The sequence below is a fragment of the Pistacia vera genome, unplaced genomic scaffold, assembly GCF_008641045.1.
Source record: "Pistacia vera cultivar Batoury unplaced genomic scaffold, PisVer_v2 Contig77, whole genome shotgun sequence".
Lineage (NCBI taxonomy): Eukaryota > Viridiplantae > Streptophyta > Magnoliopsida > Sapindales > Anacardiaceae > Pistacia > Pistacia vera.
Window position 1 is genome coordinate 1,541,668 of NW_022196634.1, and position 20,950 is coordinate 1,562,617.

The 20,950-nt window shown below is 38.0% G+C and overlaps 1 protein-coding gene across 1 annotated transcript; it reads left to right on the forward strand.

Annotated features, from left to right (window-relative positions):
- Positions 1-5,869: 5,869 nt before the first annotated feature.
- LOC116116357 lies at positions 5,870-6,964 on the forward strand. The gene has a single exon (XM_031402442.1). The coding sequence runs from the start codon at positions 5,870-5,872 to the stop codon at positions 6,962-6,964; it is 1,095 nt and encodes a 364-aa protein (XP_031258302.1).
- Positions 6,965-20,950: the final 13,986 nt, after the last annotated feature.

Consider the following 20,950-nt stretch of genomic DNA (forward strand, 5'->3'; position numbering starts at 1 on the left):
GATAAGATGATAACCGTTACAAGAGAAGATTTTAGGATAATGGCTTGATTTTAGGGTCTCATGATTGACAAGCCAAAATGGTAGAGAGAGTTGTCATGATCTTCTCCTTGATTTTAGGGGATAGTCTTTATCTTCGAAGATAAGCCCTCTGTTTGATTCCCTATTTTTCCATTATCCTATCCTATTATCCTATCCAATCCTATCAAAATGCATATTTGTTTTAATATTCAAAATTTTCTTCAAAATTCAATGATATTCTATTCAACTTAAAACATTAATAATTATTTTTCTCAATAAAAGTTTTAAAATTAACAAAAACACCCCCACCCACCCAAGCCACTATCACCCGCCAGCAGCCATCGCCCGCCAGCCGCCGTTGCCGCTATAATGACGCACAACCGAATGGATATGGTCGGTCATGCGCCGATCTGTGCGTTTTCGGCCAGATCTACAGCTAAAGATATGGTCATTGAAGACAGCCATATCTTGGTCATCGTTTGGCCGTCAACGACAACTAGATCTAGCCATTTTTTGGCCAGATCCATGGTAGATCAAGCCTAAAAAGACCAAATCGGCACACGATCGGCCAAATCCAGCCGATCATGTGCCATTCCGATAGATTCTGGTCACCTTCCGATTGTGGTGGCTGGCTACTGGCAATATATGGGTGGATGAGGGTGTTTTTGTCAATTTATAAACTTTTGTTATGGGGGGTATTTAGTTAAATTAACAAACCTAGAAAGTTAAAAATAAGCTAAATATTTTCAGAAAATGTTATTCAGAAATGTATAAAAAACTTCTTAGAATCCTATCATATTTTTCAAAAATGTTATTCAATATAGAATACTGATCTAAAAAACTAACCAAACGAAGCCCTTTAATCCATAATCTAGAAGATAACTATCAAAAAGCTCACTTCAATGTGGTCTTCTTCTCACAAGTTACACGGAGATACAACTCGCTCCAAGCTATTGCTTGCTTCGATATGATTGTACATCCTCAGACAACATGTTACTTCACCATATATCATTTATATTATATCACATTACCTTAATTATGTACATTATAATTACTCTACATAATCAGAATTTCTTTCTTCTTCTTATATATCATGCATTAGCCTATAATTAGACACTCTAATTATACACGGTTACATTAGAATTACATCTCATTTTCCAAGATTTGAAAAAATAAAAAATAAAAAAATTCGTGTCCAAAGTTTAGTTATATTAACATGGGATGTTAAGATATGTTACTTTACTTATATATATATGATAAATTTTCCTTGCATAGCTAGAATTAAAATTACTTCTCTTTCTTGTATCTGGCATTAATGTAGGCACTTTGTTATGTATTGTATCTTAAAATTTTTAAGAAGTTAGTTTAGTACGATTTAGATTTAATGAATTCTATTTTCTCCCATTTACTGTTGTTTTCTAACACGAAAAAAGGAATCCCAAATGAATTTATATAGAGATAAGAATAATATTATTAATCTGAATATATATAATAATTAAATTAGGAAAGAACACATGATCAAATACATACAATCTCTCATATCCATGTACACACACGCAATAATTTTCTTCCCATAACTCAGTGCTGTAAGAGAGCAAAAAGAGACAAAACAAGAGAAGACCCAACAATGGCAGCAGAAACTGGAAGAGAGAAAGCGGCTCCGGTGTCCAAAGAAGGAGCCGGTGCTGCTGCACCACTTTGAGCAGAAACAGTAGCAGCCGCCATAGCAAAAGCCGCCAAAACCACCACCATAATGACGCCCTTTGCCATTAATTGCTGATTAACGAAGAAGAACTGGTAATTGGTGAGAGCAAAGATAGAGTATTGGATTGTTTAATGGTAGTACAAGAGCGAAGATTGATGGAGTTTATATAGGTGTTGATGAGCGGCGTGTGCAAGCAATGAGTGTTTTGTTTATTGTTTAAGTTACGAGTTTAGTTGGTGGGGCGTCAAAACAGCGTCGACAACACCGTGTGGGAGGTGGACACGTTAGCACATGTTAGTTGGGTAACTGAGGTTGAAGTCGGTTGCTTCTCCTACCTAACTCTCCATGTGCTATCCCATTCAATCTGTTGCTTCAGTTTTCTTGAAGAAAACAACATATATAGCTTTGATTTGGTCTTTCTCCGTGTTGTTTTATTTGGTCAAATTGTTCTAGATTTCTTCAAAATTTTATGTGAAATTAAGGGTTGCGTTTATGATATTTACGTTACAATAAGTTAGTACTTATCAATCAACAATATTAGACTTTTGTGTTTTGAATTTTGATTGTCACTAGGTCTTTATACATTTTTAAAGCGAATTGGGGAACACAAATGCGATTGGATTGCCCTTTTAACATATAATCTTTTGAGTAAACGACTTTTTCCCACCCAAGGTTTGCCTTAATGACACTTTCCCACCCAAAGTTTATTTTTTGTTAATAGTCAAAATACACTTCACTTTCTCAACCGATGTTTGGCGAGTTATTAGGACTCCGGGTAAGGGAGGCTTTGTATAATGAAGGCCGGTGGATTGAGTGGTGTTGATCAATTGAATATTTACTATCAAAATCAACAAAAAATCAGCTAAGAACAAGAACTTTACTTTTATGGTGGTCGACAATCGATAAGAAATCAAATGTTGAAGTAAGAAAGGTTTTGTAGAAAGGAGACCGAAGGTTCAAATGGTGGTGATTGAGAGAATTTTTGTTGCCAAAATTAGCTTTGAGTAGTAACGGAATATTAACTTTGGATGAGAAAGTGGTATTTTAAAACTTTTTGGGTGAGAAATGTCATTAAGGCAAACCTTGGGTGGGAAAGAGTCGTTTACTCTCTTTTGAGAATCATTTTTACAAGTATTTGCCACACCACACGCACAAATACATAGCAAAAATTTAAAAGTTGGATGTAATTTCAAGTTTATAAATTAATGTTACTGGTCTTCTTTACTAAATTATTTTAAAGTTTATGAGTGTAGAAAAAGAAAATAGGGAAAAAAATTCTAAATAGGTTATAATATGCCCAGAGATTGAATAGAGATTTGACAGACATGCTAGAGTTGGCCTCAACTTTCTATCTCCATTTCTCTGAATGTGGTCCATTATCAGGCATCTTCAATGTTTATAGAATAATCCCGTTGATGAATTATGTTAACTCTATTGTCTTCCAACATTTAAAACAATACAAATTCATCATTTTTTTTTCAATGTCCAAAGCACAACTTCTCTTCAAATGGTGTCGATATTAATCGTTAACTAGGATGGTTAAAGCTGCTTCTGCTTTTCGCTTCATTAACAATGGTGGGTTATTTCTACAGTCAAATAATATTTGGTTAATTGCATCAGAACCTTGCTCTGAAATTAAAGCTTCTCCTTTTTTATTTTGAAAGAGATTTCAATGGTTTACCCTTTTTACTTTACTTTTTGGAATTTTTCTATTATATTAATCTTTTTTAAGAATTGCACTGCGTATGAAGAAAAAAAGAATACATCTCAAAAGAAATAATTTTATAATATAAAAAACATAAATAATATTAATAACAAAGAATCAACGGAATACAATCTCTTCCATCTCCTCGCAAAATCACAAATAACTCAGTAAACAAAGAATAGTAATAAATTTAAACTCTCTGTACCAAATACATATCCTGTAATTAATGCTTCCACAAACCCAAAACTGAGATAACCAAAGACAACCCAACAACTGAACCAGAAACGGGGGCAGAAAACCCAGCTCCCGTCAACGGAGAAGGCGACGGCGCCGGTGCTTCCTGAGCAGAGACTGCGGCGGAGAAGATTGCCATGGCCAAAACCAGCATGAGTGCCTTGGAAATGCTAACTTGAGCCATTTCTGAAATGAGAAAGAGTAAGGAGGTAATAAGGAGAGATGAGTGAGAAATAAGAGTTGGTGTAATGAGTTGCGAAGGAATGGTTAGGGTTTGGGAGAGAAGGCGAGTATATATAGGGATTAAGTGCGGCGCGTGGGACCTACACAGAAGAGTGACAGCTAGTGAATTATTAGGTAACGTTCATGTAACAGCTAAGATTTTTAAAGTGTGAATCAGCTTTTTGGGTGTCGTGTTGTGATTGGAAACGGTCGGTGGCCGCGTGGCTTTACACGTTTTGCTAGGTTATTGGTTTTTGAAAATCTGTGTCCGTTGGTGGTAGCTTCCGTTGTAATTAGAATAAATCAAATTTATTAGTNGTTCTAATTCCTTGATTGAAAATCGAATTCCCTAAGTTGTAAAACATACTTTCTTAGGCTATATTTTCTTACTTATCCTTCTTAAGTTTCCACACCCAACAAAATAAAGATTAATAGTTCAAAGTCTTTTAAGCTTTATGGAATTCTATCTAGATTTCATAGATTGCGTTTATCTATCTCTAGTTTTTGTTCAATCTATGGTATTTATCCCAAGAGGTACAATCACAAATCACTTCTCAGTCTCATTGTGAACAACATACATTTGAATGGTGATCAAACATCCAAAAGTCATTAAATAAAGAGATAAACATTTAATCATGAAATTAAAACTCAAAGTAATTCAAAACATATAAATTTGAATCATTGAATCAAGTTTACATCAAACCCTAGCTAAACAACTCAGTTCATACTAAAAAACAAAACAAAATAATAAAAACAAACTGAATCAAGGTTCATCATTGAAAAACAAGCAAAAGATGGAGAAATCTTCCCTAATTTGAAGCTCAAATCTTCAATAATCTTCTTCTTCCAAGAGCTGCCTTCCAAATGACGAACCAAAACCTTTTTCCCTTCCTTTTCATGCTAATTTATACTTCTTTCACTTAAGGACAATGCCCTAGCAAGCCAAAACACATCGTTTTATTTTCACATCTAATGCAGTTTTGCTGCGGCAAATATTTTTCTTTGCCACAGCGAGGATCTTTCGGGCCAAATTTGAGTATGCTAGATTCTGAATCTGGAAATGTGGTAAACATATTAATTGTAGCCCTTTCAATTATCTTTCTACTCGTTCAAGAATCAGCTAGATCAGAGGTCTGAATCGAATGTTATGGCCAAACTACTGAAGCACATCCAAAGACGTTTTTCTTATGTTCCCAACATACTGTTCACAACTTCAAGCCAAGTTTTCACCCTCATCTAGTTAGAATTAGGAAAAACCCAAAACATGAAAGTTGTAGCTCTGCTTCTTAGCTTTCCAAAGCTTCTAAATTCAGGTCATTCCAATTTTCCAAGCTCAAGTTATGCAATTTACGCTCAAAACTGTCATTTATGCTCAAAATCATCATTTAGGCCTGCAAAGAAAAATTAATAGAATTAGGTAGCAATTATGGCCCAAATTGTATGAAAAGTATCCTAAATCTTATCGAAATTCAATGCAAAATCATAGGGAAAAATAGGATTATCAAACACATACACACTCGAAAAGTTATTTTAAAATTCTCAAGCTAAGTAATGTACAATTTTATGTGGTATTGTAATGTAAATAAAATAAAGATTTGCTAAGTGATATGACATACTATATAAGAGACTAAATAAGATTACATATCACTTGAAAAATAAATTTTAAGATGTATAGTACTAATAAAATACTTACTCCGTTTCAATGTAACTGTTGTTTTAAGCTTCTGCATAGTTTTTAATGAATTAATTTTATCTCTCCTCAATTTGACTTTTTCCACTGATATTGCAGGCGGGAAAATTTTGTTTTTCCCGCTGCACACATAAGTGAAATATTGAAATAATTATATATATATATATTATCATTTTCGCTCTCCTATTGACTTACTTTAATTTCTTTTATTCTATTTCTTTTATTATGTTCGTCCCTCACCATGACTATCTCTTTTTACTGACTTTCATCTCTTTGATTCTGTTCGTCACTCACCATGACTGAACAATGTAATAGTAAAAGTGTGCTTGGAAAAATTGATTTGAATATTCTTCCAACATTAGAAGCTACGAATGAAGTTGATGACATAACTGAGGAAATTAATACGCATGTGAGCTGGAAAAGCCTCACAAATGAACAAAGGCAAGCTATTTTTGAATCTCTGTTGAAGCGAAGTGTTAATGGACAATTGAAGAAAAACACTACATCTGAGGTGGCTCAATTATTTTCAGTTAGTATGCGTACAGTCCAACACATTTGGCAACGAGGAAAAGAAAATGAAGTATTGGATTCTAACACTAATGTGTCTAGTAGAAAGGCACTCAATTGCGGGCGCAAGCATCTTCAAATTGACGTCAATCAATTTCGACATATTCCATTGCGAAGAAGGACAACACTGAGGTCTTTATCTGCTGCCACAAATTTGTCAGTGACAACGTTGTTTAGGCGGTTAAAAGAGGGCTCCATACGTCGTCATTCAAATGCTATAAAACCTTTATTAAATGTGGAAAACATGAAAGCTAGAATACGCTTTTGTTTATCGATGATTGAACATGGCAACAACCCCAGTTGTTTGAGGTTTGTAACCATGGAAAATATTATTCATGTTGATGAGAAGTGGTTCTACATGACAAAGCCGTCAGAGAAGTATTACCTCCTTCCTGAAGAAGACAAGCCTTTACGCACATGTAAGAGTAAGACTTTTATTACTAAAGTCATGTTTACGGCTGCAGTGACACGCCCAAGGTTTGATGAATCAGGGAATGAATTATTTTTTGGAAAAATCGGGATATTTCCTTTCATAAATAAAGAACCTGCAAGGAGGAGTAGTAAAAATCGTTCTGTCGGAACCATGGAGACTAAAACAATCAATTCTATCAATAAAGAAATTTATCGATCTTACATAGTTGAGAAACTCTTAAAAGCTATCCAAGATAAGTGGCAAAGAATTGATGCAGGAAGTCCAATATTTATCCAACAAGACAATGCGAAACCTCATATTGGTTTGGATGATGAGTATTTTCAAAGTAATGCTACTAAGGATGGCTTCGACATACGTTTGATCTGTCAGCCTCCGAATCTCCATATATGAATGTTCTAGACCTTGGTTTTTTCAATGCGATACAGGGACTACAATATCAACAGGCACCCAACTCTGTAGATGCGCTCATAGAGGCTGTTCAGAAGTCATTTGATGAATACTCGCCAACAAAATTGAATCATACGTTTTAACTTTACAGTCATGTATGATTTCAATTTTGAAAGCCAGAGGTTCGAACAAATATAAGGTTCCACACATGAAAAAACATAGGTTGGAGAGACAAAATTGCCTTCCTAGGCAGTTAGATGTTGACCATGCGTTAATTGGAGAAGCAATTTGCTCAATGTCAATAAGTGTTACAATTGACCTATCTAGTATTGTAGATTATTTTTGTTTTGTCTATGATGTTCATATGGGTTCTGATAAGATATTGTATTTTATGAGTAGTTTGTGTTTCATTTTGATTTTTTTTTTTTTTTTTTTGTTGCTGTAAAGAAATTCTACTCTAACATATAAGAAAAGAACTGTCTATTTTGTAATATAAGCTTTATTATGGTAATATATAGAATGAGTCCAACCAAAGGACCCTACAAAGTCACAGTCCTTGGACAGCCCAAGAAACCGAAAAAAAAAAAAAAAAAAAAAAAAAAAAAGGATTAAGGTCCTAACGAAACATGTAGTTAGTCTAAGAAATACTAGACAAAAAAGGCCAGCAGTAAACTGCACAATTTGTATATAAAGGTCCGTAGCCAAAAAGTCCTCAAAACTCCAGCCACCCTAAAGGAAATCCATCAAAAGCTTCAATCCCCAACTAATAGAAAAACCAAGACTCAGCACAGCAAAACTTCTGCAAAGCACACACCCAAGGACAGGAGAAAACAAGCAGCACCTTTTAGCAAGAATGGAAACTCCAACAAAGAAGGTTTTGTAACCAAATCCATGACCTACAACTTGGGGCAGCCACATGCCCTTCTTAACACCAAAGGCCCCGTAGCATAGGCTAAAACAAAACATAGGAAAAAGTCACAAAAATTGAGCCAAAACCCAAATAAAAAGTAGCAACCGACTGAGAAAAACTGAAACACCCAACAATCACTCTCACCAAGGAGTACAAGGCTCGATCATCTCCTGGCGGCCATGTGAACCGTAACATCAACGAACATATCCACACTAATAGGCACTTTATAGAGTTCGACATATGTAAAGGAATTAAGCAAATCACCTAATACACATTTTTGTTCATCATTCCTATTAAGGCTGTCAATTAGTTCTTCAGAGTAGGACAAACATTAGACTTCTTTACCCCCATTTTCACAAGCAACACACAGTCCATGATATAAGGCAAGATATTATGCATGTAGTGTGTTAGAAGCTGACCCATACTGTTCTAGTAAAGTCAAATTTTCATAGCGTGTATCATGCATTACAATGCCCACTGCTGATTTTTCCTAGTTATTCCAAACTCTGGAAATTTCAATTTTGACAATCGGTCTTGATGCACCTTCTATATTGTTTTTTGCAACATGTACTATATAAGAGAAAATATTGTAACTAATTAACTGAATTGATGAAAGCAAAAAAAAGTGTATTGACATCAACCAAAGAAAAAATCAAATAAAACCTCCACTATTGATATCCACCATTCTAGATTGATTTGCAATGCTTGTACTGCCTTCAGTGTCAATTAATTTGGCCTCATTGTTGATGCTATGATTATCTTCAAAACCTAATCATTCATAAATTAAAGATCAAATGAGTCATGCAACAATGTACCATTATCACTTTTAAGAATAAATAACCTTAAGAAAACACACAAAAACCACTTACATGATAAAGGCACCCATATCCTCATTTGTTCTAATTCTTCATTCAAAAGTTTACGACTCATAATCTCCACTGCGTTTATAGCCTGATGTATTTACAGAACCTCAATTTGCATAACACAATAATGCAACAACATCAACCATAGTCAACCACAACATTTTTTTCTTTATCGCACACATTTTACTTCATAAACAAACAAAGCACAAAACAGTGGTGGCAATGCAATTAAATGTTATCAAAGCAAGGAAGAAATACCTGCCACTCAACTGTCTTCCAGACTACTAGATTGAGTAATGCCAGAGTCACAACATTAAGGTCTAACCAAATTGAGCAAGGGCAGCCACTTCACGTTTGAGAATCTCAATAACCTAAACAAAAATGCAACTTTATCTTTAAAAAAAAAAAAAACAAAAAAGGAAAGGCTACAGAGTACACAAGAGATCATAACATACATGCTTTTAATTGAAAGGTGCTTCCTTCCTTTTTGCAGGTTCTACAACCTTAGTAGATACAAAGAGAAAGGAGATGAGGGGCGAAATAGAGAAAGAGAGAAAAGGGACATCGGTGATAGAAAATCTGGAAGAGAGGAGATAGCAAAAAAGAGAGAGGAGATGTGGGCAATAGAAAAAAGTGGAGAGAGGAGATGAGAGGCAGAGTAGAGAAATGAGATGTGGGCAATGGAAAATGTGGAAGAGAGGAGATGAGGGGAAGAGATAGATAAAGAGAGAGAGAGGGAGAGAGAGAGAAGATGTGGGCCACAGAAAAAAGTGGAGAGAGGAGATGAGGGGCAAAGTAGATAATGGAGGTGTGGATCAAAGAAACATTGAAAGAGAAAAGACAGCGTCATTTATTTTGAAAAAAATTAGTACCCTCAAAACGACATTTATAAAAAAAACAGAGGGAGTATATTTTTTCATAGAATTTTTATAATATACCTAGACACAGATCAGGCTTATCAAAGCACGGACAGAGTCTATTGTAGGCCTGCCCCGGTCCAAGTATACCACTAGCCTTATTTTCTAGGCCCGAACATGAATAAATGCTAAAAAAAAATATCTTTATTTTCTTTGTTTCTTATTCTCTTATCATTTTCAATAAATAACGTTGTTCCGACAATTATTTTTTCATAAATTTTATCAAAGAAATGAGAAATATTTTTGAATTGTTTCTCCATTTTTAAATGTCCAAATCTCAAAAAAACAAACAAAACAAAAAACAAGAAAAAAGTTAAACAATGTGGTATTTGAATTTCCTTATCAGCAAAACAATAAATTTATATTTGATATTACTTGCCCATAAAATAAAATATCTTAGGGATATCCTTCAATATAGGAAATAAAATCATATATTAGTAAAATATCTTAGGTTCTAAAATTTATATAAAAATGATTTATATCTTATATTATCATATATATCATAAAACTAATTACCCTTTTTAAATGAGACCTTTCAATGTAGCAACAAATATGTATATTGTGTGACTTTTCCATCAAGCTCGGAGAATTGCAAGGTTATAGCTCGATCCAAAACCAGCTCGACTCTATCGATTGTCTGACCCAGCATAAGCTCATCGAGTATAGCTCGACCTAGCACAAACTAGTCGCGACCAATCCTTACGGCTGTTCAACCACCTCACAAATAACTCCAGATCTCGGATATCTTGGAAGGGATCAGATCGACAGCAATTTTTGCTCAATCACAGCTCCCAATCGCGAGAATATTGGAGTTGCAGTTCAAACTTAATTGTAATCCCTTTATTTTCACTCTTTCCTTTGTACAAGTTTTGTATATAAACTCCCTCCAATGATGAGAAAAAGATTAGCAATTCATTCTAGGATTGTCATTGTAAGCTCTCACAGCAAATACAAGAACAGTGGACGTAGGCTCAACAGTTTAACTTGTTGAACCACTTTAAAAACCTTTTTGTCATTTCCTTTATTGCATTTTAATTGCTTATTCTCTGCTGGTTACCCGTAATCACGCACACATTAGTTTTGATCCTGTCAAAATCGATCGGATCACTCTAGTTGGTGTATTTTTTCATCAACATTTTGGTGCTAGAAGGAGGGCCTCCTCCAAAATCCCAAAATTTCTAACAAGTAATCATAGTGACCCGATCACTCCAAGCATAAAATGGTGCGTACAAGATTGAAAACCACAACCAAAAACCACGACAACGTGGAAACCACCTACCAGGAGATGCAACAAGACACCGTTAAGCATCGACCACTAGTGCTGCCAATTCAACAGGTTTCAAATAACCAGAGAGCAGGGATGTCAAATCCCAAGAACAACCAACTGGTGGATATGATTAGAACAATAGTTACATAGGTGGTGCAATAGAACGTGGTTGAGTTGAGAAATCAACAACCAACCGCACAGAACCTTAACCAACCACACTTCACCGATACCACCCTAATAGGTCAAAATTGAGCCAGTGACCAATCTGGTTCATTGGCACCGAGGGGTGACCGAACCCTCGATGTCGCAGAGTACACTCCGCTTATGAGCGTGAGTCCCGCGAGCAAATTAACATTGGGAGGTGACCAAGAAAAGAGCCAATGGGGAAAGCGAAGGTAATGGTCTCCCACGAGACGCTCGGCCTGCTCGGTAGTATCCCCATCGTCAGCATTCCAGTTTTAACCCACGCCTAAGGCAAGCTTGCAAAAAGAGTCATGTGCGCCAATCTGGCAATGACCAACATTCGGGTTATAACTGATGTCGCGAGCAACGCACTGACGAGCATAATAACACCTACCAGCACAACCATCATGACTCAACCTCACGCATCAATGTGCATAATGGAGGGGGCTCGCAAGTAACTGATTTGCGAACTCACTTGCTCAAGGTAAGGCTGAATAGAGTCAGCTAGGGCAATCCTCATATCGAAGACTTAGATTGGATACAGAAAATGTTCGACGATCTAAGAGCCCGTCAGAAACCTGTCGATCAATGCGGTGGAAGAAATAGTGAGCTCTCCCTTCACAAAGGAAGTTCACCAGGCCTCACTTCCCTGGGGATTCAGGATGCCAGAAAGTAGGTTCGATGGGAAAGGAGGTTCTAGAGACCACCTCTACATTTTCAATGATTTGATGGAGCTGCATCAGGTCTGTGACTTAGTGAAGTGCCGCTACTTTGCGGTCACATTGGTAGGGGATGCCAAAAGGTGGTACAAAAGACTCAAGGTGAACTCCATCAATTCTTGACAACAATTATCCTCGCTGTACCTACAACAATTTCAAACAAGGAGACAGTTCGCAATGCCGCTTAGCTACTTAAGCAACATTCATTAGGAGAGAGACGAAACACTGACCTCGTATTTAACAGGATTCCAGAACGAGCAAGCAAATGTCGTGAATGCACTTGAAGAATCAATTTGGACTTTGCTAATTGTAGGCATCAGGCCATAAACAAAGTTGTGGAAAGAGCTCCAAAGCGAAGACCATGTAAGCCTGGCAAGGTTTTACTAGATGGCTGCTGAGCATCAACGAGTAGAAAGCTCGCTAGCAACCTTAGCTAGAAGCTCGCCATGAAGAGCCTTGGACAGGTGACAAGATTGCCCATCAAACAAGCAGAGGGGCCAAGACCGCAATGACAGGGACTGGAACAGGTCCCAAAAGAGATAGAGAATAAATAACCACGAAGACAGGTAGCCTTTCCTGCGATATGCAAAATACACCTCTCTCACGTAAGACATAGCTCATATTTATGAAGTCTCCCATGAGACTAAGAGACTGCCCGCTCTAGAAAGAATGAGGGGGGCTCTAGGCAGAAGAGAATCAAGAGATTAGCGTAAATATTGTCGATACCATTGGGACATCGGACATAATACCAACGAGTGCTGGGCTTTAAAGAATGCCATTGAAGATCTGATCAGAAGGGCCCACTTAAAAGAATTTGTAAAGAGGCACCACCTCGCGGAAATACTGGCGAGCAGAATAACCAAATCCAGCAAGTCTCGGCCAATGCCAACAATGATGTTCTGATAGGTATGGTCTATGGGGGACCCAACATTATAGGGAGCTCAAGGCGCTCTAGTGATCAATATGCTCAAGAGGCCCAAACATATTCGGTCTCCTGAGTAATGAGTTATGAACTGAAGCTATCGAAATGGCCCTAGAAGAGAGCGAGGTGATAGGATTCACAGTAGACGAGTGTGAAGAATCTCCTCGCCACAATCATGACGTGATCGTAATTACAGCCAGGATCAACAATGCTAGAGTACTACAGGGTGATGGTCAATAATGGGAGTGCAGTGAACATCATTTTCTTGGGAGCCTTTTGAGAAAATGAGGTTCATAGAGAGAGATTTGAGGGCATGCCCATCGCCGCTCCATGAATTTACCAATGACAGCATGATCCCCAAGGGAATGATCGACCTACCCGTGACTCTAGGGGCAGAACCCAAAATTAGGACGGTGATGACAAAATTCTTAATAATGGATTGCCCGACTAATATAATGTCATCCTCAAAAGGCCGATCCTGGATAATCTGAGTGTAGTCACTTTAGTGCGCTACCAAGCAATAAGGTCCTCAACTCCAGGCGGGGTTGCGATGATCAGAAGCTATAGACAAAAATCTCAGGAATGTTACAGTTGGGCCATTAATGCTACACTAAAATAGCCGCTTCCAAGAACCATGACCATTGCATAGTCTGAGCCACACCCCGACCTTTTCAGGATACCATAGATCCTTGCATCCATAGGAAAAAGCTTGCAGTAGGGCCAACAGAAGAGCTGCAAGAAATATTTGTTAGCGAAGAAAGCCTAACTCGCATATTAAAGATCGGTAGTAGTCTGAACATAGAAATGGTCGATGGTTTGGTAGGGTTTCTAAAGAAAAACCTCGACGTGTTTGCATGGGTGCATACGGATATGGTGGGGATCAGCCTCGAGGTAATGAGTCACAGACTGAACATCGACCCAAAAGCTCAACTAATAGTGCAAAAGATGAAGTTGACAAACTCCTGAACATCAACTTCATCAGAGAAGTGAAGTACCCAGACTAGCTTGCCAACCTAATCCTGGTGAAGAAGTCGAACGACAAGTGGTAGACTTGCGTTGACTTCACAGATTTGAATAAAGCCTGTCCCAAAGATAGCTTTCTACTACCCCAGATCGACAAATTAGTATATGCAACAGCCGAGAATGCACTACTCAGCTTCATGAATGTGTACTCGGGATATAATCAAATCCTGAAGTATCAGCCCGATGAAAAACACACTTCATTTATTACTGACAAAAGTATTTATTGTTACAAGGTTATGCTATTTGGCCTGAAGAGTGCTGGGGTGACCTACCAGCATTTGGTGAACAAGATGTTCATCTAACAAATCGGCAAGACAATGGAAGTGTACATTGATGACATACTTGTCAAATTAGTCATCGAAAGCCACGTTGAGCACCTAGGGGAAATGTTTGACATCCTCAGAAAATATAAAATGAAACTCAACTCTTTGAAGTATGCTTTCGGAGTAAGCTCGGGAAAGTTTCTGGGATTCCTAATAAATCAGCGAGGTGTCGAAACCAACACAGAGAAGATTCAAGCTCTCTTGGACATGAAAAGCTCGACCAGCATAAGGCAGGTACAAAGCTTGATAGGACGTGTGGCCACATTTAGCAAGTTTGTTTCTCGAGCCACAGACATGTGATTTTTTGAAACTCTGAAGGGGAAAAAGGGTTTTAAGTTGACAAAGGAGTGTAAGAAAGCCTTCCAGGAATTTAAGAAACATATGGGACAGCTTCTTTTGTTATCAAAGCCTGTCTAGGACGAGTCACTACTGCTATATTTACTGGTATCCAAGTCTGCGATCAGCGCGGCTTTGGTATGCAAAAAATGGGGAGTATAGTGGCCGGTGTATTATGTGAGCAAGAGATTGCTCGATGCGGAGACAAGATACCCTAAGATAGAGAAGCTCGCTTATGCCCTTGTCATCACCACTGGGAAGTTACGGTCTTACTTCTAGGCGCACTCCATACATGTGCTAACAAAGTTTCCGTTGAGAAAGATAATGCAGAAGTCTGAGGCATTAGGCAGATTGTTCCAGTAGATGATGAAAATGAGTTAGCATGATATCAAATACATCCCAAGAACAGCAATCAAAGGTCAGACTTTGGTAGACTTCATTTCAGAATTCTCTTATCAGCTAGAATAAGAAGTAAGCCCACTAGGGGTAAGTACCTCAGAAGAACGCAAATAGTATAAGCCAAAGTTGGATAATCTATGGCAGTGGACTCTGTATATAGACGGATCCTCAAATGAGAAGGGGCAGGAGTTGGGCTCTTGCTCGAAAGTCCCGAAGGAAGCCTGATCAGGGTCGTAATAAGATTCGGGTTCACTGCCTTCAACAACAAAGTTGAGTATGAGGCATTGATCACGGGGATCCGTCTTGCCAAGGAAATGGGGGCAGAGTCCATCAAGATTTACAGTGACTCCCAACTCATAGTCCACTAGACTATCGGGGAATATTAGGCGAAGGAGGACAGAATGACATCCTACCTCCAGCTGGGGAAATCCGAGTTTGAGCAGTTCAAATCCTTAACTATTCTTCAGATCCCAAGGGAGAGGAATTCAGTGGCTGACGCTCTAGCTCGCCTAGCCTTTGCAATGAGCCAAGAGAAAACTGATTCAATACCTGTTAAGTGTTATTGTATGCCCTAAGAACCAATCGTGTCGTCGATTCCAAGGCATTATGTTTTGTATATATATATATATATATAGACATTTTATCTTATCCATAGAAATAAAGTGTTCTTATTTCACATGTGGTTTATTGCTTCATTTATATATATGTATTACATGTGAAATGTCCGGATGATACAAATCTTTAGAAGATCAAAATCATCAAAGTATTCCCTACATAGGTAATATTAATTGGGCAATAATATTACATAGTAGGCATGCTGAATGCCTCCATAGAATATCATGTGATGGTATTAGTGTGGGTGATTATAAAAGTTATATCACTAGGGCATTAGCATGAATAAGCGATTAGTGAACTGTTTATCGAATATGGCCATTTATGATGAATCACATGGACATTTAAAACGTAGTCAATGATTTATCATAAGATCGTACTAGTGTACTATTAATCCTTAGACCTGAGATATCACGGTTGAATTCTACATAAACACTTATGGTTCATATGGTGTATATACATGAGACTAATCATGTCATGTGTTAATAAGCCGATTTAGCCATGTGTTGTTTATGTGTGAGGACAAGTGATAGTCAAGATGGGATCCGTTGACTTGGTATAGATTGATATCAAGTTTCTAGACAAATGTCAAGATACATTGGAAAAAGGAAATCTCTGGCCGAGATATATAAAATGTTACTTGAAAGGTTGTTTCATGGTGACACGTTCCATATGTATTGATTGTCAATTTGATATAAAATTAAGATAAGGATTTTGACATACCATGAATCCATTCTTAATTGGGATTAGACAATGGAAGGATTTGATTATATAGCACATATGATTATAAAAGGGTTCATTGGAGTATATCTTCATTGTGACTTAGAGGTTATGGAGCATTGCTAGATGCCTACCATAATCGGTGGGAGTTTTGTTCATAAAGATTTATGACAAAATATATCGAAATAGACTATGATATTGGGCCTATGGCTTGGCCACAGTGAACCTAAGAGGTCACACATAACACTAAGGAGAATGGAGAAATAGCCAAAGAGAGTTGATTATCCAAGGTTGGCTAGCACCTACAAAGGGTAATAAAGTTATTTATATTATTATCATTGAATTAGATTCAATGGAGAGATATATTAGTTATTATGAATAATTTAAGAGTTAAATAGCTAATTGGAATTAAATAGAATTCTAATTCATAATTAATCATTTTCTTTATATCAAATTGGACTTAATAATGGGTTGTAGTTGTAAACATATGAACAATTTAAGGGTTAAATTGTTATGTAAACAATTTAAGAGTTAAATTGTTAATTGTGATTAAATGTTAATCCAATGTTATTATTTAAAGAAGTTTAACAACTTTATAATAATTATGAAATTATTTACAACTCCAAAAACAATTATGGAATTGTTTAAGGAAGTCCAAAACAATTATTGAATTATTTACAAGGCTACATAAATAAAGAAAATGATATATCAATTTTAGGGTAGAGATCAAAATTTCTAAGAACCCTAAATGTCTCTCTTGGCCTAATTCTTATTTTACCTTAGTGTGGATACTCTTTTATTTAATTTCTCTTGAAATTAAAAGTCTCCAAGGTTGCTAAGGACTTGAGGTAACAAGTTATACCTTACTTGTTTTCAATTTGATTGAATTTTTTTTTTGCAAAATATGAATATACATGTTATAGTATCACATGCATCATTCTCCATGTATTCCATCTTTCATTAAGTTCTTGCCAAGTCCAAGCATCTCCGCTCCACAAGAACCAGTCTTAGTGACAAGTCAGAGATACAGTTGGATGAATGTAATAATCGCCTACCTGAGAGATGGAATAGTGCTCGAAGGAAGAAATGAAGCCAGAATGCTCTGCGCAAAATCATCTCGATACACACTCATCAATGACAAACTATATAAGCATGGGTTCAATTCATCGCTCTTGCGGTGTGTTGACCATGAGGACGCGGACTATGTTCTAAGGGAGATTCATGAAGGCATATGTGGGAACCATGCAGGGGACAGATCTCTAGCAAACAAAATGCTTCGTTAGGGCTATTACTAGCCTACAGTTTTTTACGATGCCAGATGTGACAAATGCCAGAGTTTTGCGGATGTTCCTCAAGCTCCACCCGAAGAGTTATTACTTTGACAAGCCCCTGGCCATTTGCAATTTGGGAGATCGACCTGATAGGCCATTTGCCTAACGGAAAAAGAGCGTGTTAAGTTCGTAGTGGTCGTTGTGGACTACTTTACTAAGTGGGTAAAAGCCGAGCCTTTAGCTATCATCACGTCGAACAAGCTGAAGGATTTCGTCTACAAAAACATCATTTGTAGATTTGGAATCCCCCACACAATAATAACTGACAACAGAAAACAGTTCTATAGTGAGAATTTTATATCTTTCTGTGAACTAACATTAAGAAGAGTTTCGCCGTTGTTTACCGACCTTAAGCTAACAGTCAAGTAGAGGTAGTAAACAAAGTGATCAAGACCATTAAGAAGAAGCTTGACGCCTTGAAGGGAAGATAGGCTGAAGAATTGCCCGAGGCCTTGTGGTCTTATAGAACGACAACCAGAAACTCGACAGGAGAAACCTTATTCTCTTTATCATACAGGTGTGAAGTGATGACCCTAGTTGAAATGGGGATTAGTTCATTTCGGAGGAAAGTTTTCAACGAAGAAATAAATGAAGATTTTCCCCGCCTGGGGCTAGACCTAATCGAAGAGCATCAGGCCAAGTCTCAGCTATGACTCACTTCACATCAGTAGCGAGCCAAATAATACTTCAATACCAAAGTCAAGAACAGGGACTTTGAAGTGGGCGACCTAGTCCTTAAAAAGGCTGTCTAACATACAAAAAACCTGAACTTAGGATCACTCGGGCCCAGATAGGAAGGTCTATTTAGGATCTCCGAGAAGCTTGCACCAGGAACTTTCCACCTAAAACACCTCAATGGTGGCCGTTCTGCAAGCTTGGAATGCCGAGCATTTGCGAATGTATTACCAATGAGTAGCTCGGGTTCCAAGCATATTTTATTTTCTTTCTAGTATTCATTGTAAAATCGTTTATGGCCAAAACGTTCTATCAATAAAAAGGTATTATTCATTTACTTTTCTTTGTTCGCCATTTTTCTTTTTTATTTACTTAATGGTTATCATTTATCATCTATCACTTCAAAAAATCGCGACTTACGCGATCGCGTCCAAAAACTCAAAGTCAAGAGTTCAGAAAAAGGAAGCTTAGCTCGATATGCCTGTCTAAAATCCAACTCATTAGGGGTGGAATTCCCCATATTGACAAAGTTACACTTGGAAAAATCCAAGTAAAACACGTCAAAGGAAATTAGTCATAAGGCGGTGACCAAAACTTGAGACAGACAGTGAGTCTGAGGTCAGAGTTGTTGCATAAGATTTCCTTGCCTATATTCGAAAAATTTCTCAAAAAGCAAGTTACGCATAACTTGGAGCAAATTCGAATTTTTTATGACAAATCCAATTAGGATGATCAAGACGACTCTGCAGAAAAAAAAAATTGCTCGACAAGATATATGCAAAAAATATATTTCATTGATTGTAAAGTTTGGTTACAAAAAAAAAAAAAAAAAAAAAAAAAGATACAAAAAGAAATTTTTTTTCCCTAAACAGTTGGAGGAGCGGGGGCATCGTCGCCACCAGGATCAGGGAGATTATTGCCGATTTGAGCAGAAGGATTCTCAACAGCAAGAGTCTTGGTAGCCTCTTCAGGGGCAGGAGCTCAGATATCTTTTAGAGCCCTACCCGAAGGAAGGTCGACAACAATGAGGGGAAGTGTGGCCAGAAGAATCGGATCCTTGACCTCCTACTTAGGGCCAGTGTCCTCCTCACCTTCCTCGGCTTCCTCTTAGCCCTCATCATCGGGCTCGAAATGATCCGAGTATACATAGGCCATTCCCTGAGCCTCGTTTCTCATCCTATTGACCTCATTCTGATAAGCCCATGGAAGAAAGGGGAAGTCAATCAATGGATGAGTTTCTCACAATTTTTACACAAGGAAGACTGACGTCTCCCAAGTTCGGTTAGTGATGGCCTCATTTAGCTCGTCAATTTGAAGCCTAAGCTACTCAGTCTCAGCCTCAACCACGACATTTTGTCAACCTTTTGCTTCTTGGGCAAGGTCAAGCGAGACCTGTTTGAACTTTGCCTCCCAATCTGAAGCAGTTCTTTGAGCCAAGGTGAGCTCGTAGTTCAGCTTATTATTGACACCTCACTGTTGTGCTAGACTCTTCTCAACCTAGATCATTTTGGCTTCAGCAATCGCCTGACCGACTTTACTTACCTTGATTTTGTCAAGGAACTCTCTCTCCTTAACCCCGAAGGTCACCATTTCTTCCTTAATAGCTTGAGCTCGGCCTGCTTCGCATCCTTCTCCTTCTCTGCTACCTCAGCCCTAGCCAAGATGTCCTTCTTAAGCATTTTCGCTTCTTGCCATCCTTGATGAGTGCCCTTTAATGTGGGGTAACACTTATCATAAAGAAGCCTGCTCGTCATGCAAGCCTAAAAAAGGAAAATGAAAGTCAACGAGAAATAAAGAAAGTGTATGTAAAAGAAAGAGAAGGGGGCAAACTACTGATACTTTTGCCGCATAGTTACACACCCAAGCCAACTACTACAGATGAGACGAATCCCTAACACCCGCAAAAGTTTGCGGGGTTACGGCATCCCTGGCTGATGTGGCCCCAATGCTGATGTGCTTAAAGAGTTGATCGATTAATGCACTGACCGCAGCTCGAGCCATCTCGTCCATCTTTTTGCCTCCCTCTTAAGGCGAGCTTGATTTACTTTCCATGGTAGCGGTAGCTTCGCCCGTGGGAATATACTTCTTCTTAGCAAAGTCCTTGGCTGCTAACTTCTTCAGGCCACCAGCCTGCCCTACGACCTCCTTGCCTGAGCCACCCTACCGCTCAAAAACCTTTTATTTTCCCGACCCCCTTTGAGGCTCGATCGATTTTTCCTTGCCAGAGCCATCATTTTGCTTGGGCATTTTCTGTTTTTTTTTTAGCCTTCAATTGGCTCGGATGCTTTCTTTGTTAGCCTCTTTTAGGGCTTAGGGGAACCTTTCTCGCTGACTGCCTTGGAGGCAGTTGCGAGCTTCTTAGCACTTGGGCTTTCCCCAAGCTCGCCTCCGTTTCGTTAGAGGGCCAGATGTGAGGCACCCCACCCGGCTAATCCAGTAGCATCAGTAGGCTACTTCTTCGCCGGCACAACTGACGGCTTCTTGGCAACTATGGAAGCTACCGCTTTTTTTTTTTTAGGCCCTTTGGTTTCTCAGCCCACATTTCTATGAAAAGAAAGGCAAACTATTAGTGACCTACAAAAAAAAAAAAAAAAAAAGCGCGAGCCGATAAACGCTTTACCTTTCTCAAGGATGGTGATGAAATTTGCTCTGTCCAAGCAAAAGCCATATGCCTTCAATCAAGGAAGCGAGATAATCTCTTTGACGTTGCGCTTCCTGTCAGAGAGATTGCTGAAGCCTCTGTAAGCTCACCTCGAGGAGAAAATTTTGTTCGACGTTTACTGCACAAC